This window comes from Sinocyclocheilus rhinocerous, unplaced genomic scaffold (genome assembly GCF_001515625.1).
Source record: "Sinocyclocheilus rhinocerous isolate Xijiao unplaced genomic scaffold, SAMN03320098_v1.1 scaffold571, whole genome shotgun sequence".
NCBI classification, from domain to species: domain Eukaryota; kingdom Metazoa; phylum Chordata; class Actinopteri; order Cypriniformes; family Cyprinidae; genus Sinocyclocheilus; species Sinocyclocheilus rhinocerous.
Genome location: NW_015656167.1, coordinates 176,545 through 204,105, shown reverse-complemented (window position 1 = coordinate 204,105; position 27,561 = coordinate 176,545). Strand labels below are relative to the sequence as shown.

The window sequence follows — 27,561 nt, the reverse complement described above, 5'->3', positions numbered from 1 at the left end:
AATCAGTTGAAACGACTTTCACAGTCAATTTGATTCAACTTAACTCATATTTAACCCTTGCTTCTTGTCATTGTAGGCTTAGGCTACTTATTATTATTATTATTCCTAAATTATTTGATTAAAAACACATGCTATGGGTTGAGATGGTTCCATGCTACCATCATGTCGAGCCCTGGCAAAAAAATTTTTTAGATTTATTTGCAGAGGCAATACTACTCCTCCTAGTGTCATTTATTGTAATATTAATATAGATTATATAAAATTATAAAATTTAAGGTAGGCTAAGATTCACAGAATAATTCATATTAAATAGTGTATTTAATTCATAAGTGTATTCTGTAAAAAGCTCATGTTTTCAAACTGCTGTCTTGTAAAAAAAAAAAACTGGAATAATGTATCTCAGTTTGTTTGTAGAAAAATGGACTCTAATCCGTCCCTTGAGGAAAACTTTTTTTTAAACTTTACTTTCAATACACTAAGACACTAAGAAGTGTTTTCTAATTGATTTTTTTTTTCAAATATAATTTATTCAGTGTCACATGATTCTTCAGAAATCATAATTTATAATAAGCTGATTTGCTGCTCAGCTAACATTTATTATTATTATTATCAATGTTGAAAAGTAATGTGTACAATTTTTTTTCAGGATTCTTTGATGAATAAAAAGTTCAAAAGAACAGCATTTAGCTGAAATAGCAAGCTTTTACATCATAAATTTATAATGGCATTATTAATGTCTTGACTGTCACTTTTGATCATTTAAATGCATCCTTGCTAAATAAAATTATTAATTTCTTCTTCTACATTTCTTGTAAAGCTTTCTATTTCATATAAATGCTGTTCTTAATTTCAACCGAGAGGCATCCTCCCCCCAACCCAAAATCGGACACCACTACAAAATGGCTGACACCCTAGTGTGCACTATGTAGGGGATAGGGAGTGATTTCAGACAGAGCACAAGGTTGCAACCAATGCTTTCTCAGTATCAAAAACACATTCAGGTTATTTCATGCATCCTCTGTACTTACTTTTGATTACTGGAATTTGGCAAAAGAGTGTACTGTAGTGATTGTCCGCTTCCATAAAGCTCTCCAGTCTCTCTACACTCTTACGAGTTTGTTATTAAATTCCCATGGAGAAAATGAATGGGAAAACACTGATGGAACCAAGGCCACTGAAAAAGTGGGCAGTTTTGCACTCTATTACATCATGGACTGAGATTGTCTAACAGGCATTCGATTGAATTCGCCCTTTGTTGGCTTCTGTCACATGATGCAGGATTCCCCTATAGAAAGAAGAACAACCTTTAGCACATGGTGACTAGACACAAAAAAGTGTCTGTTCTAATGCTCTAAACACTTTAATCAGTGATCTGACTTTTCCTGTATCTGCTAGGAAAAGCCATTAGAAGAAATGTGGATTATTGATAAAACAGCATTTGTAATGTATCAAGGACAGATAGAAGCATATTTCCTTTTTTACATTGTTATTTATTAACACTGTTATTATTTTACAATGATTATTTATTAACAATCAAGTAAGATTTTAAGTAATTACTTATTTTATTTAGCAAAGATATATTAAATTGGTCAAAAGTAACAGTAAACACTTTATAATGTTACAAAAAAAAAATCTATTTCAAATAAATGTTCTTTTGAACTTTCTATTTATCAAAGAATTCTGAGGGGGAAAAAAATGTATTGTGTTTCCACAAAATTTTACGCAGCAACCATTTTCAACTGTGATAATGATAATAATAATAAATGTTCTAATCAGCAAATCAGCCAATTAGAATAATTGCTGAAGGATCACGCGACACTAAATATACTGAAAATTCAACTTTGTATTGAAGGAATAAATGACATTTTAATATTTTAAAATAGAGAACAGTTATTTTAAAATGTACTAATATTTCACAATATTACTGTTTTTACTGCTTTTTGTTTTGTTTTACAATTTCACTAACATCAAACCATTGAGCAGCAGTGTACATTACCAACAAAACTGCTCAGAAGGCAACCTTATCTTCCGTCACTATTCTGTATGGATAACATTTTCATCTGAAGCAGAACTGTGTACAGATATTGTGTTACTGCCTACAGAGAAAGACAGTAACACAATATCTGTACACATTCAATCAAAGTGAAGTTAAACGAGGCTTGTCTTCTGCTATGCAAAAAAAAAACAAAAAACTATTGGGGTTTGGAAAGTTTAGAATCTGCCCTGTTACTTTGGACCATGAAAGTTTTGCAACAACCTTTATAAATGAATACCTCCTAAAATTGTATTGCACCAATGGCACCAAAGAATGAGCCTTTTGGATGTATAATCTGTTTTAACATTGTAGAAGACAGATTCTCCTATACTTGGTGGCTCTATTGTGCTTATTATGTCAAGGTTACCACTTATGCTTCCATGGCCAAATGTGTCAGCATATACTGTCCTCGATCCTCCATACTTCCTTCCTCTTAGATCACAGCGAAATGACTCCATGCTAGCTGTCACACTCATTTCTTTTACACTGATGTGTTTTTTTCTTCTGAGCAGCTAAAAGTTTACACACAAATAATATTTGTACAATTTATTTTATTATTTGACAACATGGTTGTGGTTTACAATAAAACTATTCTTTTCACAAATATGTATTTTTTCTTTTTTTCAAACATCACATCTCATATTTCATCTCAAGTATGTTGTTCATTGATATATTTGACTCCTTGTACACTAAGACCAAGTACACTCACTTTTGAAAATAACTTGTAAGAGGCTAAAATGGTGACCATGATGGGCATCATACTGAGGGAGCAAACTGTAAAAACTGATATAAAATGATTTTCATACAGTAAATATCGAAATGGTCGGATGGATTTTACATGTTAATGCTGAAAGTCTGGGACAAAGATAAAGCAAGAAAATCTATAAGTAGGGTATTTGAAAAATAAAATGATGTAAGTATGTTTAAAAAAAAAAGTTTCCAAGACTGTTTTAATGTGACATTTATACAAAAAAACAAACAAAACAAAAATCTGGAAAATGGAATCTGTTAGTTTTAATAATAATCAGCCCCTGCACATAAAAGTGCCTGCAGTTGAAGAAACATTCAAAATGGCTAACAAGCTGTGGTTTACGGGAATCTTGTGTTTTCCTCTCTCTCATCTGCCCTGTTCTCCAGATTTTTCAACGTCCTCTCTGTCTATCTCTTTCTGCCTTTCTCTCTCCCTGACGTCCTTCTCTCGGTCTGTTTTTGTTTTCCAAACAAGGTTCCCTTTACAGGAAATTGTGTATTCTGGAAGCATTCAGGAAGGCAGAGAGCAGGTTTCCTGTTGGAGCCATGGTCACAAAAAAGAAAAAAAAAAGGAGGGAGGAAGAGAGAAAGCGGGGTTGGGGGGGTTGGGTGAAAGGGGTTCAGTAATGTCCAAACTGGTGAAGAAAAAGCAGGCACTTATTCCTCTCCCCTCCCCTCACTCCTCTGCCCTCCCTTTTGCAAAAAGTTCTGACATTTCAAGCCTCCACTCAACAGCAGCACGATGACCTCCTGAACAACGTGGAGCAAAAATCATAGACAGATAGATAGATAGATAGAGAACAGGAAACTGTCTTCTTGGTGGAACAGAGGCTTTGTGTCGTAACCTTTCCTGTCAGACGCCACACAGACTCTCACCTCACGGTCTGTACAAGGGCACGAGGGAGGAGAGACCCTGATGATGAAGTGACGTTGGGCGTGTACCGTGCTCCAGAATTCTTCGCCCACACCAGCTCTTTGGTGGCTCGGTCAAGATGTGAGCGGATGATTTCTTTTGTTTAACACCGTGGACTTCCTGATTTGGGGGTTTTCTTTTTTTTTTTTACTTTGACCACATTTCCCACTTCCCATCCCATGCGTTGTGGGGCCAATGGTTGATTTGAAGGTGTATTTGCTCTGATCTGGATAAGTTACTGAAGCCTGATGAAGAATAAGGCTGCCAAGCTGAAGTCCAAAAGGAAAGGAACTGAAAATGCATTCGGCTGTGACCTGACTGATCATCTGCAGACTTCAGGACAAGATGGTAAATTCCTCTTTTCCATACTCACTCCTCTTGCCATTCATATAACGGCTGCCCCTTCTTTCAAAGCCCCAGCAGTCATAATAAGTTTACTTTATTACGAACCCACACCAGAGCAGCAGCTTGGGCCTCTGCGTAAACATTAGCTACGTGTAATAAACCAACACCCATTTCCAGTGCTGCTTGGGTGATATGTCTATGTTTTTTGTGCTATTGAGACAGAAGATACTTTATGTAACGGTGGATGCTTATCCTCTTGCTTAAAACGTGTTACTTTAACTCACTAAATCTCCACTTGGAAATAAATCTGAATGTAATCTTAGCCTGAATAGTTATGTAGTTACCAAATACACATGAAGCCTTAAAAGAAAATCAAGAGCAAAGGAAATGTTCAGAGGAAGAGGAAGGGGGAAAAGAGGAGGAGAAACGGGGAGGACTAGATTTTAAAGATATACTGTTCATGGTAAATGCCGACATACTGTTTATGAAATATCATCAAAAAAGTAAGGAGCTCATTCAAGGTAACTAAAAAGCAACAGTTCGTCTCAAAGTGAGTGTGTGTTATTGAGTGTATCACAATAAATTCAGTATTTTGATAAACCATTGTTCCTAACATAAGTTCCAACGTGTGTTAAAGGTCCCATGACATGCTGCTTTTTGGATGCTTTTATATAGGCCTAAGTGGTCCCTAGTACTGTATCTGAAGTCTCTTTCCCGAAATTCAGCCTTGGTGCAGAATTTCAGCCACTACGAGCCAGTCCCACAATGAGCTTTCCTTAGGACGTGCCATTTCTGTGTCTGTAGCTTTAAATGCTAATGAGGAGGAGAGAGGCGGGGCAACTGCCATGCTTCGCTCGTTTGCAAGCCATGATGTCTCTCGAGGAAAAAAAAATATTGCGCTCGCCTCGCACGGTAGTAGCTCATTTTCTCATGGGCGGGCCAAATTCTCTGGGCGGGCAAAGCAGAGAAAGGGGAGGTAACCTTTCCCCGTATGACGACATAAAGGGAAGATTCCAGATTGGGCCATCTGAGCTTTCATTTTCTCAAAGGCAAAGCAGGATACCCAGGGCTCGGTTTACACCTATCGCCATTTCTAGCCACTGGGGGACCATAGGCAGGCTAGGGGAACTTATATTAATGTTAAAAAACCTCATAAAGTGAAATTTTCATGCCATGGGACCTTTAAGATTATGAATTTTGATGGATATCAACCGCAACAGCATGTGGATCATATCTTTATGCAGCTTTTCCACTCCATACCCTAAGCCTTAACGTTACAAGAGACAACACGATACTGATCTCAAAACAGTGCGATGCCACCCATAGTTTGACAGATCCATGTGATTTAACCGAGTTCATCTGAAGCCTCTAACTGTGAAACAGACTTTTGTTTTAGATAATGTATGCTCACGTTTTCATCATTGCGACAGACAGAATTACCATAAATGCTCTCAAAATATTTTTCAGAAAGAATTTGATTCATTTTCTGTTGAAGTAAAAGTATATTATTTTTAAATATCCTAATACTTTTTTTTTTTTAACTAAGAAAACACTGTTTTTAACATTTACTATTAAGTTGTACATAATTATTTATTGTGACAAATCAGTTATTTAAAAAGAAACAATTAAGCCAATTAAACAATTGATTTTCCTCCATTACTTAAACATCTTGGGACACCTTTGGTTTACTCAGTGGCAGCTTTTATACATTATATGAACATTAACCCCATTGTGTGATGTCAAACCGTGTTTCCAAAAACACTTTCAGGAGTTGTAAAGTCAGAATACATCTTGAATAAATTCACCCTGCTGAAAGGCCTGCTTATTCCATGCATTTCTATGTTTGGCATGCTAAAGAAGCCATGTGTAGACAACAAACCAATCTTGGCATATGAAGACTGGCATCCAAAAATATGATAGTGTTTTCAGCAAGATATTCATGTCAGATGTCAGCATCTTACTAAACTAAAGCAGAATTTACCAGTAACTGGAAAACTCTGGAAAACATCTCTGCCGGCAAGTCAAAATGAGAGCTTTTCTCAGTCGTCTTCACCTCAGAGAACAATCATTCATTCATCCATCCTGTTGGAGGTCTACACTGCGTCCCAAGCAGAATTTCTGAATAGCAAATGATCTGGGTTTTCCCTAAATCCCCCATTTTTTCTTCTACTTTCTTTAATGTTTCTTTAATGTTTTTTGCTTTGTTTAATTTTCTTTTAAACAATGTTATGCTTTTGCTGAAGGATGTACTATATTGTGTGTGCTGTGTATGTGAGGAGTTTCAATTACTCAAGACTGATCTCTCTGTAGTTACAGCTGATTGATAATGAAAAGTACTTTATGAAAGTGCTTTTATATAAATCTCTATGATTCATTTAGATGAAAGCTTTGTGCTTCAGCTTTTAGATAAGGGTAGATTTTAGGCCCAATCCCAATTCTATTTTATACCCCTTCCCCTACCCCTCCGCCTACCCCTTCCCCTTGTCCCTTGAAACAGAGTGTCAAGGGGTAGGGGTGAAAATATTCCCCTAAGAATTGGGACACCACTACTATACGTCACACGTCATCATATGTCGTCTAGCTCCGACAATACACACACATATACTGGTGTGCATTAGAGCCTTTAATTACCGTTCTATATTAATGCGCTGCTTACTGACACATCAGGTAACATAAAACAAATGCAGCTCACATATCCAGGAGCAAAGAAACTTGTCAACGCTGCCCCACAACTTTTATTAATAACAGTTTAAATACTGAATCGCTCATTATATTTTCCAGCAACTAGAGGATAAAATCGCTGTTTTTGAAGTAAACTCACTCTAAAAAGAGAAACGCACAGACGCGCATACACGCAACTTTCATCTCTCTCTCTCGAATTGGCAATATTTGAAAAAAGGGTTTAGCGATTTCTAATTATTGGGGGGACTAGCCCCCCTCAATGTCTATGGTGGTTATCGCCCTGATCAGACATGATGAACATATGTTGTGGCACTATCGTGCAGTCTGTAATGATATGACGTTAGCAAACTTTAGCGATTTTTTGCAAACATTTCTTTGAGTAACATGACCGTAATATGAACTCACGATTGAATGCAACATAAAACAAATGATTACTTTTCGTTAAAATCTTTATTAATGCCAAAAAATGCTTACATTTGTGTCTTTTTGTTCTCTCGGGCAGCCATGTTGCCGCTGAAGCCGGTTTACGCTGAGATAATTCATACCCCTTCGTTTGAAGTGTGGTCCCGAAAAATCTTCGTTTGAAGGGCTATCTGGCTCTTCCCCTTACCCCTGCCCCTCCAACCAAAAGAGAATCGAAACACCCCTAACCCTTCACGTGAACGCGCGAAACGGAGGGGTAGGGGAAAGGGGAAGGGCTAAGGGGTAGAATTGGGATTGGGCCTAATAAGGGTAGACTTCCTCAGATTCTGGATGGTTTATTGGTTCAGAGGCGCTGACTGCTAATGTTTTGGTTACACTTTATTTGGTAACACTTTATTTTAAGGTGTCCTTGTTACACGTTACATGTACTTACTATTATAATAACAATAAATTATGCATAGTTACATGCAAGTAACCCTAAGACAAACCCTAATCCTAACCCTAGCCATATAGAAAGCACATGTAGTTAATTAATATTAGTCCGTACTTAAATGTATAATTACACTGTAACAAGGACACCTTAAAATAAAGTGTAAACCTTTATTTTACAGTATGTGTACTTGCAGTGTTTTATCCAAGAAAATACTGGGTAGTATAAGGTAACTACATGAGGTAGGGTTAGGTTTAGGGGTAATTTTCGGGTTAGTGCCTAATTATTACCCAGTTATTGTAAAAGCTATAATAAGTACATAATATGTACATGCAGTACAGGACTGTAAAATAATGTGCTTCCAATGTTGTTTCCTACAGCGAGAGGGCTATTTCATTACTTCAAATTAGTAGGAATAATTTTTTTTATAGTGAAGCAGTTATATTAACCTACTTTCATTTCTTTTGCAAATGGACTACGACTCAGTGGTGCCTGGTAATTTAGAATTGAGACTACTACTCTATTTACTGTACATGTCCACATCTACCAAGCAAGAGAAACACTCTTTTCTGAAATCCAGTAACATTTTATGAGAGCAAAATTTTATTGAACATCTCCAATAAAATACTAAAAGTAAGTATCTGCTGTGGCCTAGTGTTTAGTGCACATGCTCTGATATATAGTGCTCAAGTAGGCAAGATGATAATACAATAATAATAATTGATAATAGTAAAAATGGGTGAAATTTAATTCAACAGTGGCTAAGAATTACTCTTCCATACTCTTCCAACAGAGTTCCACAAAAAATGGAACCCCCCAACCCCCTCAAAAAAAATAAAAATAAAATAAATTGTGCCAATGTATCCTAAATTAATCTCTTTAATTTAAAGGAATATTTCTGCAAAAAAAAAAAAAATGTAATCACAAATATCTGTTTTTGTCCATACAGTGAAAGTCAATAGGGTCTAAAGTTTCGAGGTCCAAAAAGGACACAAGGGTAGCGCTAAAGTAATCCATACAGCTCCAATGGTTTCTGAATTGATAAAATTACTTTGTATGACGAACAGGTCAATATTCGATTATTCGCTTTAAAATCAAATCAAATGACATTGCATTGATAACATCAGACCTCATTGGTCCTTACATGCTGTGATGTCATGACACAGCTTTACCAGAGAAACTACTGACATCACCGTGTTTGATTAGGGGAAATAAGCTGATTGGAAAATGGATTGATGGATGGATGTACATTATACCGTATACAGTGAGGCCCTAAGCTCAAATAGTCCGTTTTCCTTTGTTTTCTTTAGTTTCATGGCATGGAATGCAATTTCTTCATATGTTTTCCATGGTAGAAAGAAGCAAGTAGGCTAATTTAAAGTGATAAACATCAGGGTTAACAATGTATAGGCTGTTGTGAAATACCTTAAAAACGATAGCTCATTGTGATTATGTCTAAACCTAAACATAAATAACAAATAAATCTAAAGCTTAAAGATATCATGGCTGAAGGTATGGTAAGGAAGTGATGAAGTTGGGTGGGAACTTTCCAAAGGCCTTTTAGAATAAGAGGAAGTGTCATAAGTAATACCAGCTGCAAAGCCTGGGTGTGTCAGGTTTCCTCTGAAACAAACAAACCATTTTTAACTTCCTGCCCTGGCCCACCTTCTCCACAATAAGCGGCCTGACAGGATAAAGGAAGGACGGTGTAATAGTACTGTAGTCTACATGAAACACTACTGTTGCAAAGAGAGAACAGAAATGCACATACATATTATTTAAAAGGTTAATGCACAAAGAACACAGACTTTAGTAAATATGTTTCATATTTTGCGATAATATATAACAATTGATAACTTTCTGTATGATACGGAACTTTAAGAAATATCATAGAAAAGAAGTTAAAAATTTTCGGTAGTTATAAGTCTTTCTTTTGCTCCTGGGTACATAAAATTTATATTTGCTTCAAAGTATTACCTTTCGGGTAAAGGGATTTGGTTTTTATTGTCCTTTTCTTTTTCAATTGTCACACAAAGACAATCTCAAATGTGTCTCATCTAAAGTTTTTCAACAACTGTGCTCAGATTCTATAATCAACAGTTACAGATTTCATTATGAACTCTGTTCTATATTACTCTGTATTATGAAATACTGTTCCCCAAATGCTTCCAAATAATCTGAGATATCTTATACATATTAATTGTGTATAGCTATATAGGCTATTCTTGTATGCCAATTGTAAATGTAAGTCAGTTGCAACTGGATTTGTGAAATTTTGCACAGTTAGAAAGCAGTCTTTTTAAATTTTCATAAAAAAATACTTTTTCATAAAGGTCATCGAGTCTTCACCAAAATTGGGCCAGATCACTCCCAGTCCAGGGCCGTTTCCAAATACCAAGTATGCAAATTTCGGACTTGCATCCTTGCTAGTTCGGACTTCGCAAGTTCAACTCGGGAGTGTGAACTCCCGGGGATGGGACGACGCAAGTCCGGTAATTCTGCAAATGGAACAGCAGCGTACTTGATAACGTCAGTCAGCTCACCTTGGCTACTGCAATTTTCCTCACTGAATTTACAATAAGACGAAATATGAAAGCAAAAACCACTGCCTCTTTTCGTTTTCATTTGAATAAAGTTATAAATATATATACATTTATATATAAATATATAAAGTTATTAAACATAACTTTGTACTCAGCCAAAATAATATGACCTGGAACAAATAATTAGGGTTGGGTATCGATTGGGTTTTTTCCGATACCGGTGCCAAATCGATACTTTTAAAATGGTTCCAGTGCCTAAACGGTGCCTGAACTGGTACTTATATAAAAACAAAATCCCCCAAAAATGATGGATTGACCATTAGCACTATAAACACATGATGTCTGTTTCATTCATACTGGACGCCAGAGGGCACCCTCGCACAGAAAATCCACATAAATTAGCCTATGGAACATATTTTCTGCCTCATTCTGTGACAAAAAGCCACATCAGATCACAAAAGGAAGCATTTGACTGGTGTTGTGGAGTAAAAAGGTTATAATGTTCTCTTTTGTTGGACAACAGGTGTAGAAATGTGAATACAAGGGAATTAACTCAAATTTGACTCCATTTTAGTATCTAATCTGACTCCATTTTAGTATTACCTCGAATTTAGGTTGAAAGGCAAATTGGTTGTTTGTCGGTCTCTAATTATTCTGACATTTGATTATTCTAGTTAACTCTTTACTTTGTATTTTTTCGTGACCCCTTTAACGGAAGCTGCTGCCATCAGAGCAAGTGTAATTACTGCATTCACGCGCTCCTCGGATGCTCTCATTCCCCGAGTTGTGCTTTTAAGTCGGAATGTGAAAACAACATGGACACTCTCATTACTACAAAGATTTGTATTATTAGAGCTTTGAGTTCACGTGCATTTTCTCAGTCAGGAAATTATTTTTCACGTGCGGTGCCGGTGATGATGCTTGTTATGTCCGTTACGGAGAACCAGAGGACAAATATTTAAATCGATCGCTCAGGCATGGCACTGAAATGAGGCACCGAAATCTGCATTCTGATTCGGTTTTAGTACATACTGGTTACATAGGTACCGGTGCCATATTGGTACCGGGTTTCGGTACCCAACCCTACAAATAATAGATTCATGAGACCAAAGACTGCCTGTTAGATTTACCCAAAACGAGTCTCATGTTTAACCACTACAGAGCCATCAGAGCCAGTGGCAAATGTCACAAGAACTAGCCGAGTTAAGGCTGCTCTCTGTGTGATACATGAACACAGAGCGCCCACTGATCGCCTGGAGCTCACATCTTCAAAGATGTGAAGCACATTTGTGAACACATGTGAAGCGCATCTGCGAAGCACATTTTCAAATAGATGCTGTCTTTATAAATAAACCGTAGATTTGACTTTTAAACAACTACATTCTCGCCTGAAATACTCTTAAAACTACATTTCATGACACAATAACAGTAATATTTTGAAAATGATGTGAATAAATGGTGGTTGAAATACAACGCTGCATGAACTCAACCAATCAGCATGTTCAGCGCCCAAGTCCCGCCCCCAAAAGTTCCGGACCTTTGAAAAAGTACTACCTCGCGAGCAGGGACTTTCTGAGGGGAAAATTTTTACCTGGAACTTTATTTCGATTCTGGTTCCCACGGTGGAAACACACCGAGTCCCTAGGTCCTGGGGAAAGTTCCTGCGGTGGAAACGGGCTTATTGAGAAGTTATGCTATGGAACTGATGATCAAACTCCAAACCATTCACATTCAGTGCATCAAATAAAAGATCTCCTTACATTCATTGGGACTTGCAAAGTACAACAATATACCAAACATAAACTACCTGTACTTTAGCCAAATGCTTCTCGGTCGTTTGTCGGATCATAATGAAACCATTGAAATAATAACCTTTGGTGCGTTTCCTGTACATTGACGTAATGTTGGATTATTTTGCTAAGCACACCTGGCAAAACCTAGCTGTAAAACCTAGCTCCACACTCTGTTTTGATCTTGTAGTAGTCTCTAGCCCTTACTCTCAACACAAGTTTGCCAAAATGTTGCAGAATAATTTATACAATAATTTCTTTGTAGTTAATGTGTGTATCTATGTGTGTGCATACAGACAGGAGTTCTGCTCTGAATCCTCTCCTGACCTCACTAAAGAAGTGTATCTTCAGGATATCCACTGCGTGGGCTCTTTATGTAAGCTGTACTTCAGAGAGCTCCCCAACCCTCTCCTCACCTATGAACTCTACAAAAAATTTACAGTAAGTTTGTAAGATAAAAAAAGGGATGGGCTAGACTAGACTAGAATAGCAGAATAACAGATTGCATATAATACAATAGCCTAGCATTTAAAATAAAAAGTTGCTTAAAAAGATTTTTTAAAAAGTTATTTTTAATCCCCCCTCAGATTATTTGTATATTAATTTATTTTACTACAGATTTAAGTATCATCTTACTAAGACATATTATTGGGAAATATTTAGTAATAACTGATATTTATGTGCATTTTATGTAAGTAGTCTGTTATACTGTTATAAAGATCTCACTGATTTACATTACATGCTATCACAATTTCATTTTACATTTTGGTCATATAAATATCAGCATTTGCACCAAATTGCCTATTTTTGCTATGCTTGAGCCTCTGAATAAAACTGAGGTGTTTCCTGTAGTTGTACAAATAATAGTAAACAAGTTTAAGATTAGCTCCATCTGGACCACTACAACCACCATCTTCCATGCTTAAGACAGTTATTAGCTTCCAGGTAATCTGTAGTGACCATAGTGATCCATAGACATACATTAAAAACATTAAAAGAAAATGTACCCATGGATCCAGGAATTAACGATCCTCCATTTATATTTTCGTTCAAAGGATGCAATGTCAGTTAAAGAGGAGCAGGAGCAACTCCGAAACATCAGGAGTGTCATAAAAGAACTTCCTGTTTCACACTTGAGGTACAGCTGACATTACTGAGGTTATTTTCTTCTGTGGCTTTATTCAGTAAACTTTATCTTTCTTTATTTACTCACATGCCATTCCATGTCACTCCCATGATTTACTTTCTATCGTGGAACACAAATGGTAAAAGTTTGAAGCATCTATCTATCTATCTATCCATCCATCCATCCACCCACCCATCCATCCATCCATCTATTAAGAGCACATGCACACTCCTCAAAAACAGTGCTTTCATTCTCTTGACAAACTAACAGATGTTATACCACATGTTCATGCTGACCAGAAACTATGCTTCCAACCACAGGTCGAGAGCTCTAGTTCCAACCACACAACACATGCTGTTTGCAAATGTTCATTGGAACTGTGATTTCAGGAAAAATGATGGAAACAATGCAACTTCAAACAACAGTTTATAGTTGGCTAGTGATGAAATGAACCCCTGAACGAATCATTCACAAATTAGTCTGATCCGGTTCTGCAGGGGAAGATTATTACTGTATAATGACTTACATTTCAGTCTGTTAAAAAGAATGCACGTCACACCTCTGTTTATCAATTTGCACTGGCTACCAATAGCTGCTCGCATAAAATTCAAAGCATTGATGTTTGCCTACAAAACCACCACTGGCTCTTCACCCCTTTACCTAAATTCATTAATTCAGACTTATGTGCCCTCTAGAAGCTTGCGTTCTGCAAGTGAACAGCGCTTTATAGTGCCATCCCAAAGAGGCACAAAATCACTTTCAGACTTTTAAATTAAATGTTCCCTCCTGGTGGAATGACCTGCCCAACTCAATCCGAGCAGCTGATTCCTTAGCCATCTTCAAGAATCGGCTAAAAACTAAAATCTCGTCCATCTTTATTTGACCCTCTAACTCTAGCTCTCTCTATTATAATTCTATTCTTTAAAAAAAAAAAAAACTTGCCCCTTTTAGACTTGCACTCTATTTATTTACTAACTACTTGCTTTCTTAAAAACAAACAAAAAACTAACATTAGCTTCTCTATTCTTTTTGTATTCTATCTATCTATTTCTTTTCTTTTTATTTATTATACAATTAACAAAAGCAAAAAGGCCTCTAACACTAGCATGCTCTATTCTTTTTCTATTCTATCTGTTTCTTTTTATTTATTATTTAATAAAAAAAACAACCTTGCTACGTGTACTAACTGAGACTTGTTATAGCACTTGCATATCATTGCTCTTTTATTGATTTTGATTGCTTCCATTGTCCTCATTTGTAAGTTGATTTCAGATAAAAGTGTCTGCTAAATGACTAAATAAATGTCTAAGTGTTAATGACTAAGATCTTAAATTTGGGTTGAAATGGTTGAAATTTATTGTAATAAAAATATTAAGTCAAAGCAACTACATTAACTAATCTTACCTGAAATGAAGAAATGATGTGAATTTAGAATTACTCTGAAGTAATAAGATTAAATATTAAAGGATTTGTTTCTATCTATTTATCTATCTATCTATCTATCTGTCTATATGTCTGTCTGTCTGACTATAGAACTCTGGAATACCTCACCAAACACTTGGCACATTTAGCTACCCTCAGTCACCAAACCAACATGCATTCTCGCAATCTTGCCCTGGTGTGGGCTCCAAATCTACTTCGGTGAGTTTTGCAATGTTTTTACTTTCATTTTATAAACCAGTTGTCCATTTATTGATCCATTGTCTTCATAATTCTCTTCTCAAACATGATTTTAGTCATATAATTGGTTATACTGTATGTGAAGTCTACAGTGAACTTGCAAAAGGTCAAATTATATACAATTATGAAGTTGTTATATTCATGCTATTATTATACTTATCTGTTGCTGATTATTGATGATGAATGGGATATTTTCTTTAAAGGCATTCATGCTACATGCTATAATTCCTCACAAAAATTTATTATTTTATCTACAACTTTAAATCATTTTCTAAGTGCTCTCTTTTTGTTTTGGTATAGCTCCAAGGAGGTAGAGGTGCCCTCCTGCAATGGTGATATAGCATTTCTGGAGGTGCGGGTCCAGCAGTCAGTTGTGGAGTTCATTCTCAAACACACTGAGCAAATCTTCAACCAGGATGTTCAGCCATCCAAGTCGATAGAAGGTACGGCTCGCATTAAAGTAACTGAAGCAATGTAGTCACAGTAAACAAAAAAAAAAAAAAAAAAAAACAGAGCTGTTGGTAAAGATGCCAGATGTTGTTAGTTTAGCCATAAAAACTTTATTGAAAAGTGAAGTCTGTAATTTTTGAATGACCAGGGAAATAGTAGTAAGAAGAGTTTTAATTTTTAATGTACACCATCTGGGCATATTCTGTAACCATGCTGTACAAATCAAAACAGAATATACAGTAATTGGAAATTAAAGATCATTAAAGTGAATTAGTATACAGTTGAGCAGAGTGTAACTTATGCTCAGTGGAAAGCCATCTAGTCTTACACAGTTTGTGATGATTTGATCAGGGGACGTGTGTTTGGTTTAGCCCAACCTCCTAAAGCTCCTGCATTAGGCCCTGCTTTTATACTCATGTTCCTATTTAGAAATCTGCCTAGGAGTGTGGTGACCAGAAATGAAGTGCGCTATATTAGTATGAAAGCAAGTCAAATTTCTGAACTGCTACACAATAAAATTTTCCTCTGGGACTTTGAATAAATTAATAATAACTTGAAAATTAGTTTGACTGTGCTATTCGTGACAGCTGTGATGATAAAGTCAGGAAATGGGTCTTAGAATCGGAGTAGGGTGTATACAATAGCATGAGATCTGTAGCCAAAAATGTAACAACAAAACAATAGGCAAGTTACATACAAAAAAAGCAAACAGCTAATGTCCACACACATGCAAACTTGTTGATCACAGTGTTGAAGGTGTATTCAGTACATTTCTACCCAATGTGTTTTGAACATTTTGAGTAGATACTGCATGATGAAAACAGTTTTATGATCATTAACTAATACTAAAAGTTTTTTTAAATAAAGCTGAAAAATATAAATATTCACAAATTAAGAACTGAAATAAGATTACGTTGAAGCACTAAAATTTCTAACTGTAAATAAATTCAAACTTAAACTGTAAACTACAAACCCATTTCCAAAAAAGTCAGGACATTTTTGTAAAACAAGAATAAAACCAAGAAACTGTGATTTGTTAATTTTCTTTCACATTTATGAAGTGAAATACAAAGTAACACTTCTTTGTAGTAAAACTACAAAGTAACGGTTTTCAAAAAACAGTTGGGACAGAGTCAAAACAAAAGTGAAAAGTTTATAGAATTTTCATGTTTCAACTGTTTTGAAACATTCCACAGTAAGCTGTAAATTGGTAATAGGTGAGGGTATCATGATTGGGTATATAAAAAAAAACAAGCATCCACCAAAATCTTCAAAGATGGGTTGTGGCTTACCACTTTGTGCCAAACTTAATAAGAACCATTGAAAAATATTTCTCAATGCAAGATTGCAATGGATTGAGGTCTTTCAACATCTACCTTACCGTAGGGAATCTGACAAAATCTCAGTCCATATAGGGAAAGGCAGGAAACCTCTGTTGAACGTGTGTAACCTTCAAACCCTCAGATGGCAGTGCATGAAAAACCATCATGCTACTGTGTTAAATATAGCCACGTGGGCTCAGGAGTACTTCAGAAAACCATTGCCACTTAACACAGTCCATCGTTGCATCAAGAAATGCGACCATAATCTCTGTTAGGGAAGGTGAAAGCAGTACATCAATTCTACCCAGAGAAGCTGTCAAGTTCTCTGGGCCCAAGCTCATCTCAGATGGTCTGAAAGCCAGTGGAAATGTGTGCTGTGGTCAGACAAGTTCACATTTCAGTTTGTATTTGGGAAAAACAGACATTGAGTTCTACATGTCAAAGACAGGGACCATCCAGACTTTTATCAGGTGCACAAGCCAACATCTGTCATAGTAGCTCCAGAACATTAGTTTCCATGGCATGGATGACTTGCATATGTGTGAAGGTACCATTGGTACAGGCATATAGGGACTGTACAGAGACATATGCTGCCATCAAAATGACATATTTTCCTGGAAAGTCCATGGTTATTACAGCGAGACAATGCCAAGCTTCATTCTGCAAATGCAACAACCGTGTGGTTTCGTAGACACAGAGTGAATGCACTTGACTGGCCTGCCTACAGTCCAGATCTGTCTGCTATTGAAAATATATGGTGCGTCATGAAAAGGAGAATCAGACAACGACGACCACAGACTGTTGAGCAGCTGAAGTCTTGTATCAAGCAAAATTGGGCAAATATTCCACTTGCAAGTTTGCAGTTCAAAAGTGATTAAAAAGTGTCATTAAAAGGAAAGTTGATGTTACACAGTTGTAAACATGCCTCTGTCCCAACTTTTTTGGAGTGTGTTGTAGCCATTAAAATCATAATGTATTTATTTAAAAAATACAATTAAGTTGGTCAATGGAGATCTTTTATTTGAATTTTTGTTAGTTAAACAGGTTGTACTTTTCTGGAAATGGGGTTGTAAAACAACAAAAATAAATACATAAATAAATAAATAAATTGAACCTAAATAGTAATACAAAAAAGGCAAATACACAACAAAATTGCTAAAAGTCTAACTAAAATTAAAATGAAGACTGAAAATATAAAACAAAAATATTCATAAAAAGTAGTAATACTAAAATAGCACTGAATGAAAATACATTAAGAAACATGTGTGCAGACTGCAGAGTGAAAATAGGATTTCAGATGCAAAAGCCTCTAAGTGCCGTTTGAAATTTTATATTTTATTTATTTATAGTTTTATCAGGCTCCTGTGTGTAGGTTCAGAAATTTTACTTTAATGGCAATGAATAGGTTCTTTTCATTGCCATTAAAGTGAAATAACTGAACGTAAACATCGGAGCCTGAGAAAAATGCTAATTTTAGAAGAAAATTTCAAACGCAACTTGGAGGCTTTTGCATCTGAACTCTTCATATACTGATAGAATGAGGTTTTGGTCTCTTTTAGTGATGCAGTGTACAGTATGTTACTCTCAAGACATGATACATCTAACTTGTTTTTATGGTTTTGTAGGCCCTAGCATGGCCTGTGGGGAGAAGTACGCCACCTTGCCTGCCAGCACGCAGTGTGGCCCCATGAAGCTCATGAGTCTCGAAGAGGCGCAGGCTCGCTCTCTTAGTCCCAACCACCCAGCAATGAGAGAGAGGCAAAGAGAGAACAGCCTTCCAGATACCAGCACTGCTGCAATGTATCATACAGTAATAGATCTGTCGGACAGCAGGTGTGATTTATGCAAACCTACACACACTCAATATTTAATTCAGTATTGCTTGACCCAGAAAACAACATATCTAAAACATTTTTTATTTTATTTCATTTTTTTACATTTCAACATTTTCATTACCCTGTCAAACATGCATTAACCTTCTCACAATATAGAAGAAAATTCTCAGGAAAATCTAAGAAGTGGAAGTCCATCTTCAGTCTTGGACGATCTGTAATCGACTCTAAAGGGAAACTGAGTCACAATGGGAGTGTGTTTATGAGAGGTCAAAATCCCTCAGGTAAGAAAGAGACAGAGACAGAGAAAGAAATAAACTTTCTATTGTCTAGAAACAAAAGTTCCCAAAAAAGTGAAAACCAAAAGAGTTGGTGCAGCCAGAAATTAAAGTGCCCCTATTATGGATTTGTGAAAAGTACCTTTCATGCAGTGTGTAACACAGCTAACAAAGTGAATGAAAACATCCTGCAAAGTTTTAAATCTGAAAGTGCAAGTGTATAAAGTTATTGTCTCTCAAAAGAAAGAGTCGACTCTGAATCATTGAAACTAGTGGTTTTAAAAACATGAACATTAGCATATTGCTCGTCCACTTGTTGGTCTTTTCACGTTGGTCTGAATGAAGATGCAAATTCATTCTTTGCCACTAGGTGCCGCAGTTGGAGCGGTAAAAATAGCGGTTTCCCAGGTAATGCTGTACACAAAGCAGCACTGCGCTCACAAACGCTGCTTTATCAGGCATTACAGGCACGAAATGAAATGAAAATAAGACCAGTCGGACCAATCACCGCAGATTAGCATCACGCAAAGGAGGGGTTTGGAAAAATGAATCCTTGAGCGAATCGTTTGGGAGTCTTAAGCAAGTAAGGTAAAAAATAAATGCATATTATAAGACAATGAAAGTGTTTTTTGACCTTGCATGCATGTCAACCTGTTGTTGGGGCCTCCCAAAACCAAAATATGAACCTTCCATCACCCAAAATAGGGGCACTTTAAAATGCCACATCATGACATTTCAGGCCACCTACTGTACATCAGACATCAGAACAATAATAGCACAACGTTGCTCTTGATGTCTGATGACTGCTCTTGATGTCTGATGAAAGCTCAATAGATGACCAAAGCATCATGACGTTCAAACCCTATTTTCACCAAGAGAATGAGTATTGCTTACGGTAAAACACTGAATGACTGTCATTTAATTAAATGCATGTTCATATTGGTCTGTTTCTGCAAAAACAGAAAAAAATTTAAGATTTTTTTTTTAACTTAAATAGTATTTTTACTTGTTGCTAGAGTCAGAAATCATGATGCATATTTTAAAAAGGCATCACCATAATAATGATGAATTACAGTAAGTTAAAAGCAATAAAATAAAGTAACATTTCGGGTTATGTCTAAAGAAATTGATTAAATATGGTATTGTTTACAATAAAAAAATATTTTTACTTTGTATGAATGTTTTCGGCATTGGGAAAATAAATATATTTTATTAATATTACTTCAAAATTTGAAGTTTGAACCAAAACACTATCTACAATTTGAGAAAAACTAATACATTTTACTGTAACACATTACAGTATTTTTCTTTTAATTTAGTCCAAAGTTTTCAGTGCAGAGTAAAGAAGAATAACAAATAGCATGCCAAGTTTTATGCTTGTTTTCTCTCTTTTTAAACAGAAAAACCTGCTATAAGGCCATCCAAAAGCATGGACTCTCTCTGTTCCTTTCAGGCAGCAGGTGGGGCTATAGATCTCCATATCTACAGTATACTTACTTTACTATGCTGTCATTTTGGAGTTTTTCTCTTTTTTTCCTAAAAAGATTTAAAAATTTTTAATATATAATAAATTTATACAAGTATATATTTATATAAAGATACATTACATATTAAAAAAAAAATTATTTCTTATCAAAGAAAAAAAAACTGCTACATCAACAAATTAATTAAGATATTAGCCTGACACATGGCCTATGGGAAAAAAATTAATTACAGAATGTATACAAAATGATTAATTCTACTAAAAATTGCTTAATATTGTGTTATATCATACAAACACATTCATACATTTTTATCTTTGGCTAAAGAGTGAAAACACTTTTTGTGGCCACTGTAAATTTGTGGCTTTTAGGTGTCACCACAAGTTTTCTTTTTTTCATTCCCATTCAGATGAGGACAAAGCACCAACAGAAGGAAGCAATGGCATCTTTATCCCAGCTCTAAAATCCCAAACCCTGGGCTCAGATATCGACTACAATCTGAACAAGAAGGATCAAAAATGGGACTTAGATCCTCATACTGCATCAGGAGGATCCCTGAATGAGAAAAGAGAAGGAGCATCAAATGCCTCCTCTTCATCTCCATCTTTATCCCCACTGCAGAAAGCTCTTCCAGAACAGCTGAAAGTTTTCAAAGGTGATGACCGCAGCGGCTGCCAGCCCACATCTCCCAAAAACCGTCGGATGTTGTATTCTGGATCTGCCAGTAATGGATCTAGACCGTCTTTTCCAGGCAGCCTCTTTCCGCTGGAGTCATCGCCGCGGCACCAACGAAAGGCCCTCAACATTTCTGAACCCTTTGCAGTGTCTGTACCTTTGCGTGTGTCTGCAGTTATTAACTCTAACAGCACCCCCTGCAGGGCACCAGGGAAAGAGCGGGACAGGGGTTTGGGGGGACTCTTTAAGCCCACTAAGGAGGCTGGGCCTCTGGAACCCCATCGCAGTGAAAGTATTGGCACTGCTGGATTGCGAGTACCCAGCAGTGGCGGCAGTGGGAACTTTACGTTCACAGACTGGGAGACTGGACTAGCAGGTCACACCAGCAGTACTGGGTACAGAGAGAACCCGCTCAGTGACAGCAGTGGAGGCAGCGGATGCAGTATCTATAGCAACAGCAGCTCTTTCCCCGTGGAAAATGAGGATCAGACTGGGGAAAGAGATACTACAGACGCGCTCACTCTGGGGACAACAAAGAGTATGACGATTGTAGTGTGTGTGCGTGTGTGTGTGAACATGAAAGTATATTTTCATTTAGTGAGAATTATTTTAAATCTTTTTCTTTTGAAAAAACAAAGTTAATCACTGACATACTCTTTCATTATCATATATTATCAGATTTACTGAGCATTGAGCAGTCACATAAAGTACAAAATAATTCAAATCAAATTTGCATTTGCAAGTTGATTAAATGTCAATGATACAAAAAAAAAAAAAAGTTAATCACTGACATACTCTTTAATTATCATATATTATCAGATTTACTGAGCAATCACATAAAGTATAAGATAATTCAAAACTACATTTCTGAAGCAATAACGTAAAGGTGAAGTGTGTAAGGTTGTAAATACCGTGCTGTTTTCAGACATTGCTTTGTTTTAAATCAACCAATGGTATGTGTGTTTGAGCAGGGACTAGATTTCTCAGTAATGGCAGATTGGGGGAAGTGTTCGGGAATCACATTATTTTTGCAATTCTGTCTGGTGATGCTACTGCCGCAGAAATCACACATTGCACCTTTAATTCTACTACCCTAACTGATAATATTATATTGATTTCTCTGAATCCTCTCAGGCAAGGATGCAGTAGTGAGAGAGCTGATAGCCAGTGTGGAGAATTTTGAACCTCAGGTGTCATCTGAGACTAAAGAAATTAAGGAAGAACTGGAAACTACATCAATGCAACAAGATATGGCAAAATTGGACAAACTGGTATGATTTGAATTGATAAAACACATGGAATTGTACCCCTGTATTTTTAATAAGACTGAAATACTAGTAGTACAATGGTTCCCAATGGTACCCACTTGGAAGCCTCAGAAAATGTCCAAGGGGGCCGCAGGATGACTTAAAATTTAATATATTAAAATGTATATTACATTAAATGTCGGGGGTGGGTGGCACAATGGCCAAAGAAGGGCCTTGAAAGTTAAGAAACACTGTACTATTACTAAGCCCCAAGATAAAATATGAAATAGTGATTGATATATAGAGTCAGAGTTGGAAACGTCTTGAAAATTTTTTCCAAAAAAACTGCAAATTGTATAATATCCAAGGTACACATTTCTAATAATTGTTAATTCTCATATTGTATTTTCAGAAAGTTTTGGAATATTTGTTCTCTCCCCAAATTAGTCCCTACTGAAACACAGTAATAATAATTTAATTCGATTTAGAAGGGTCATATTGACCTATTAAGACTTTGCTTACATCTGATAATGTTGATAATTCAGTATACTTTATTTCTGACAAAACATCCCATGTTTTGGTAGTGACAGCACTTTTTCGGTAGTGACAGTAATGCTTTGGTAGCAACCACATCACATTACAGAATTTTAACTCACATACTAAAACACTACTAAAACATACTAAAATACAAAAAAATGCATAAATGTACTAACATTTTGTTTATTTCCCCGAAATATGAGGGTTATGTGTTCCCTTTTGTCACTGAAATACTCATTCTATAGGTGAAAATAGGGTTTGAACTTCATGATGCTTTGGCCATCTATAGGGCTTTCATCAGACATCAAGAGATACGTTGTGCTATTATTGTTGCTTGAAACAGTGACTGTTTCGGTAGTGACAATTCTATGGGACCAGAAAACCAAAGATGTCACTACCGAAACTCCACCAAATATTTCAGTAGTGACTGTTTCGGTAGTGACATTTTTAGATACTTTTGAACTTAGTTCAAAGATGCTAATCAGCGCATGGTTTAGCTAGCACAGTTCTGAACAGTGGTATACATATAAAAACTAAATGTTATGGAATAACTCCCAAAAAAGTGTGCTTAATTGCAGAAAAAAGGTGTTCGGTAGTGACGTTCTTTAAAGTTACACACAGATTTTTCAGACATTTGAACACATTTACCTCAAAATGATGAGACCTTTCTACTCACACCTTGTAGCTATGAGAGAGGGGGACACGGGAATATTTCCTGATCATACATTTATGGGTTTAGTTAAAATCAGTCTCGGCCAATAGACTAAAACATACACTGTTTCGGCAGTGAAATGAAAAATGCGGGATAGATATATCACTATTTCATATTTTATCTTAGGATTTAGTAATAGTACAGTGGTTCTTAACTTTCAAGGCCATTCATTGTCCATTGAGCCACCCACCCCCCACTTTTAATGTAATATACATTTTAAAAGCAGGGGGTGGGAGGCACAATGGACAATGAAGGGCCTTGAAAATTAAGAACCACTGTACTATTACTAACTCCCAAGAAAAAAATATGAAATAGTGATATATATTCTATTCAAGTCCATTCACTCCTAATAGGAATAAAGTCAGAATTTATAACTATTTAAACTATTGAACTACTGTCTTGAAAAGACATAATTTTGACCTTGGAAATATTATTGGAACAAATGTCTGTAACCAGACCCCACTTTTTTCTCATTTTGGTTCTTTCTTTGTGTTTCACAGGAAGTAATCAAAAAGGTGCCATCATCTGGCATGCATCAAAAAGGTTCAGTCACTGAGGCTAAAACAAACATGCCAGATAAACAGGTAAAGCCCAGCTTCACCAATATTACTGGAAATGATGACACTTGCAAGCTAAGTGCCCAAACACAGAGAAGAAGTAGTTTGCCTACCAACACTGCAACATCAAAGGGACTCTTTATAGACCTTACCAAAAATGTAATGTTTGATCATTCTGGTGTTACTACGTTTAATTCTGTCATGAAACATTTCCCTGAAAGATTGCTGTCATGTGATGGTAGCTGGAATTACTTGGATAATGATGTTGACAGGACAGACCACAAAAGCTTAGGGTTGCAAACCATAATAACAACCAATCTAGAACTTTCCCCATTTCTACACCTAAAGGAAACAGATATTCTCCAAGATGCAGAACCATGCAGTGAAGAGGAACTAAGAACAGATCCTGGTAAGAAAGACAACACTTCCAAAAGTAACTTGTCAGATAATTCAAGCATCTATGCAAAATTGCATGTTCACACATCTCTTCAATCTGATACAAAAGAACCATTTGTATCAAAGGACATTTGTGAAAAAGAAAATAAGGAGGTTAGTGATGAACCCCAGAAACTTGACTTAGCAGAAAGAATCAAGGGAAGTTGGGAAAGACTCTCGACTTGTCTGAATGAACATCACCACACACTGGAAAGTTTTTATCAAGATGATGTAGACACATGGGGGAGTCATTTGGGTGGCTTGGATCAGGTTGAACCATGGGAGGACTTATGTTCTGCCAAGCAGTGGGTAACCAGCCCTCTGCACTCACCAAAACTTGAGGATCACTTACCTATGCCAAGAGAGACCATGCCATGTCAAGCAATTCACAGCCAAGTTCTTGACAATCCAAAAGTGGATGACTTCCCCAACAGCAAGAAGGCTGAAGCTAAAGAACCAGCTGTGCTTAATGACATTACATCATCTCAAACAGAGGCTGCTGTGACAGCCGCCTGTGAACTTGGAAACTCTGACTTCCCAAAAGGAAACAAAAATACAGGCACAGATGTAGCTTGTTTTGCACAGATAACAGAGCATTTTGACAGTGATAACCTCAAGTGGATGGGAGACAAAGACAGCAGAAAACTGGAGATTCCACAGGTTAAGATATTGAAGACATTCACCGATCCAGATGAGACTACTGGACTGCAAAACATGAGCAAAGCAAAACAGAAACGCTCTTCTCCATCTCAGAGGTTTCATCGACAAACATCCAATGAGTCCTGCATTGTGGAGAGAAGTCATGAAAACATTAAATCCAAACTCAGGCCATGCTCCCTTAACCTTGATTTAGGACACCAAGGCATCAGAGACATTTCAAATAGTCAGTATCTGAAAAGTGCAAAACATTCAAATGCACAGGAATGGTTGACACCTGAAGCCAAGCATGGTAGCTCATCTCTAGAGTTGGAGCTATTCCTCAGTGGCTCCAAGGCCCCTGTGCGACGCAACTCGGCACCAGTTAGTGTGACATCAGTTCGTACTGCATTCATGATCAAAACTTGCAAAGCTAAAGCTGTTCCTGTTATTCCACCAAAAATTCAGTATAGCCACATACCTCATGCTCTACCTGAGGGGAGCACTGATCAAGTCAATAAAAGTACATCTGAAAAGAAACCTACTAAGAGCAAGTTGGGAAACGCAGGTTCTGCACTTCCCCTCCAGACAGTTCACAGGGAGGATGTGCCAAGCAGTGAACCACCATCAGCGGTCCAAAGACAGATTCCTATGAGCAATGCAACATGCAATGAGAATTACAAACCAACCTCCATTCCAGACCTTCCAGTGTTGAGAAGGAAGCGATCTGCAAATGGGGACACATTTATGGATCGTCCTAGACCTGAGCGCTCATCGCTTCTTCAGAGATCGTCCTTCAGAAATCGTCCAAGACCTCAAAGTCTCATCCTGTTCAGCCCTCCATTTCCAATCATGGACTACCCTCCAGTAGGGGATGATGGTAAACTAGTCCTATCTCCTATTAAAACCGAAGCATCACCATTTGACGTCTATTCAAATGAACTAGCGGAAAACCTCAAAACTACTGAGGGGGTAACCTTGCGTAATAAAATGACTTTGCCAAAGAGTGGACAAAGGCTTGAGACCTCAACCAGTTGCTTTTACCAGCCACAAAGGAGGTCAATGATTTTCGACAACAGAAGTAACAGGCAAATTGAATGAGATAAGACTGATCCATTACTGGCCATCATGCAATAACTAGCAAACCTCTTGCTTATTAATTGTTACCGAGTGTCAGTATACCTAGAAACACACAATGATGCTTGGAAATCAAGGTGCCGTTAATCCTGATAATACAGATTTGTAAGTATTAAGCTTTGTGTAAAATGCTGCTGATAAGGATAATGTCTATGTTTAAAGTGACTTCATTCCCTTCATGTGGAACTCAAGGTCTTAGTGTCTGTTATTACTTTATCATGATCGGAAATATTTTGTTTACAATTGGAGTCATTTATAAATTATATACAAATCCGCATGATAAGAAAAAAAAAAAAAGCAGTTAAAAAAAAAAAAAAACATTTTTTATTTATTCCATATTGTCTTGTTTTGTCATTGTCATACAAATCTGTACTTCTGTAAGTCCATAAAGAGTAAAAATCAATTTGTACAAATGTTTAGAGTAAATGTCCTGTGGTTTGAAGATAGTTTAAAGGTCAATGTTCTTGAATAATTCAAATATTGTTTCAAGCTGTGTTCTCTCTTTTGTAGATACATTTTTATATATTTTCAAATCTCCTGATTACTTGGTTAACAGAAATGTATGAAAAAAAGATACTGAGGTTTCAAAAAATAAGAATATAAAAAAACGTCCATGTTTTATATAAACCGTAAAGCAGAGAAGTTTTGACAATGTATTCTGAAGAAAGGCAGAGACAAGGATGAAAGATCATGATGATGACGTTGTCAGTTGTGTAATCGGACAACACTAACCTTGTAAAATGCTCTTTTTGTATTCAATAAAATTGGATTTATTGTATGTATACTATTCTAAACAAAATAATAAAAGTATTTCACATGTAATGTGCACACTGTGACACACTTAAGCATTTCAAATGACAAATGAAGTTATTTCAGTATAGAATTGTTTAAAATTCTAATGTCATTTATAATGCATATTCCTATTTGCTTAATTTTCTGTAATACAGGTAAGATAAGAATAAAGTAGTTCCTACATATCCAGGGTAAGTTGTGCCACTTACAGTTGTCTATTAGTCAAATATAAATCATAAAAAATAGAAGCAATCATCTATAATATAGGGTCACAGAAATGTATAATTATATAAAATGTATATAACATAACTAGTACATAAGTAAAGTGGTCCAGGGACCCAACTTGCCTCATGTTGTAGCTGTGTCATGTCAAGGGTAAGTTGAGTCACTGGGGAATATAGAACAATTTACATTTGAAATTAAACAGTGGGCATACTGTCTATGAGAATAAGAATCATGTTCATGTTATGTTGCAGAACAATATTCACATTTTCATAAACTAGCTAGGAAATACTTTAATATTCTTAATATTTATAGTGAAACAATTTTCAACATTTTAAGAGTATTTGCTGTAGTTATAGCATTTCCCATAGAAGCTCAATTATTACTAGATAAGCCACTGACACACTTTTACCCCAAAGCTAAAAGGAAAAAAATTATATATACCCTGAATATGTCATAAGTCAAACTGAATAAGTGTCTGACTTTCTATGATCATGTGATAGTCTTAGTTTTCTCATTGACATATCTCAT

The 27,561-nt window shown here is 36.3% G+C and overlaps 1 protein-coding gene across 1 annotated transcript; it reads left to right on the top strand.

The window, feature by feature from the left end:
* The first annotated feature begins 12,287 nt into the window (after positions 1-12,287).
* Positions 12,288-26,847, top strand: LOC107719753 (rho GTPase-activating protein 31-like). Its single transcript, XM_016527247.1, has 11 exons — positions 12,288-12,352; positions 12,967-13,049; positions 14,571-14,678; positions 15,018-15,160; positions 18,115-18,322; positions 18,481-18,605; positions 20,000-20,059; positions 20,490-21,293; positions 21,890-22,026; positions 23,752-23,835; positions 24,157-26,847. The coding sequence occupies exons 2-11, from the start codon at positions 12,973-12,975 to the stop codon at positions 25,978-25,980; spliced, it is 3,570 nt and encodes a 1,189-aa protein (XP_016382733.1). The 5' UTR covers positions 12,288-12,352; positions 12,967-12,972; the 3' UTR covers positions 25,981-26,847.
* The last annotated feature ends 714 nt before the right edge of the window (positions 26,848-27,561 follow it).

What these genes read in the sequence shown, in the direction of transcription:
- LOC107719753 (XM_016527247.1), top strand. Translation starts at nt 12,973, where the DNA reads ATGTCAGTTAAAGAGGAGCAGGAGCAACTCCGAAACATCAGGAGTGTC. An exon ending in CACTCTGGGGACAACAAAGA is followed by an intron (nt 21,294 to 21,889) that starts GTATGACGATTG and finishes GAATCCTCTCAG; the next exon opens with GCAAGGATGCAGTAGTGAGA. An exon ending in CAAACATGCCAGATAAACAG is followed by an intron (nt 23,836 to 24,156) that starts GTAAAGCCCAGC and finishes CTACACCTAAAG; the next exon opens with GAAACAGATATTCTCCAAGA.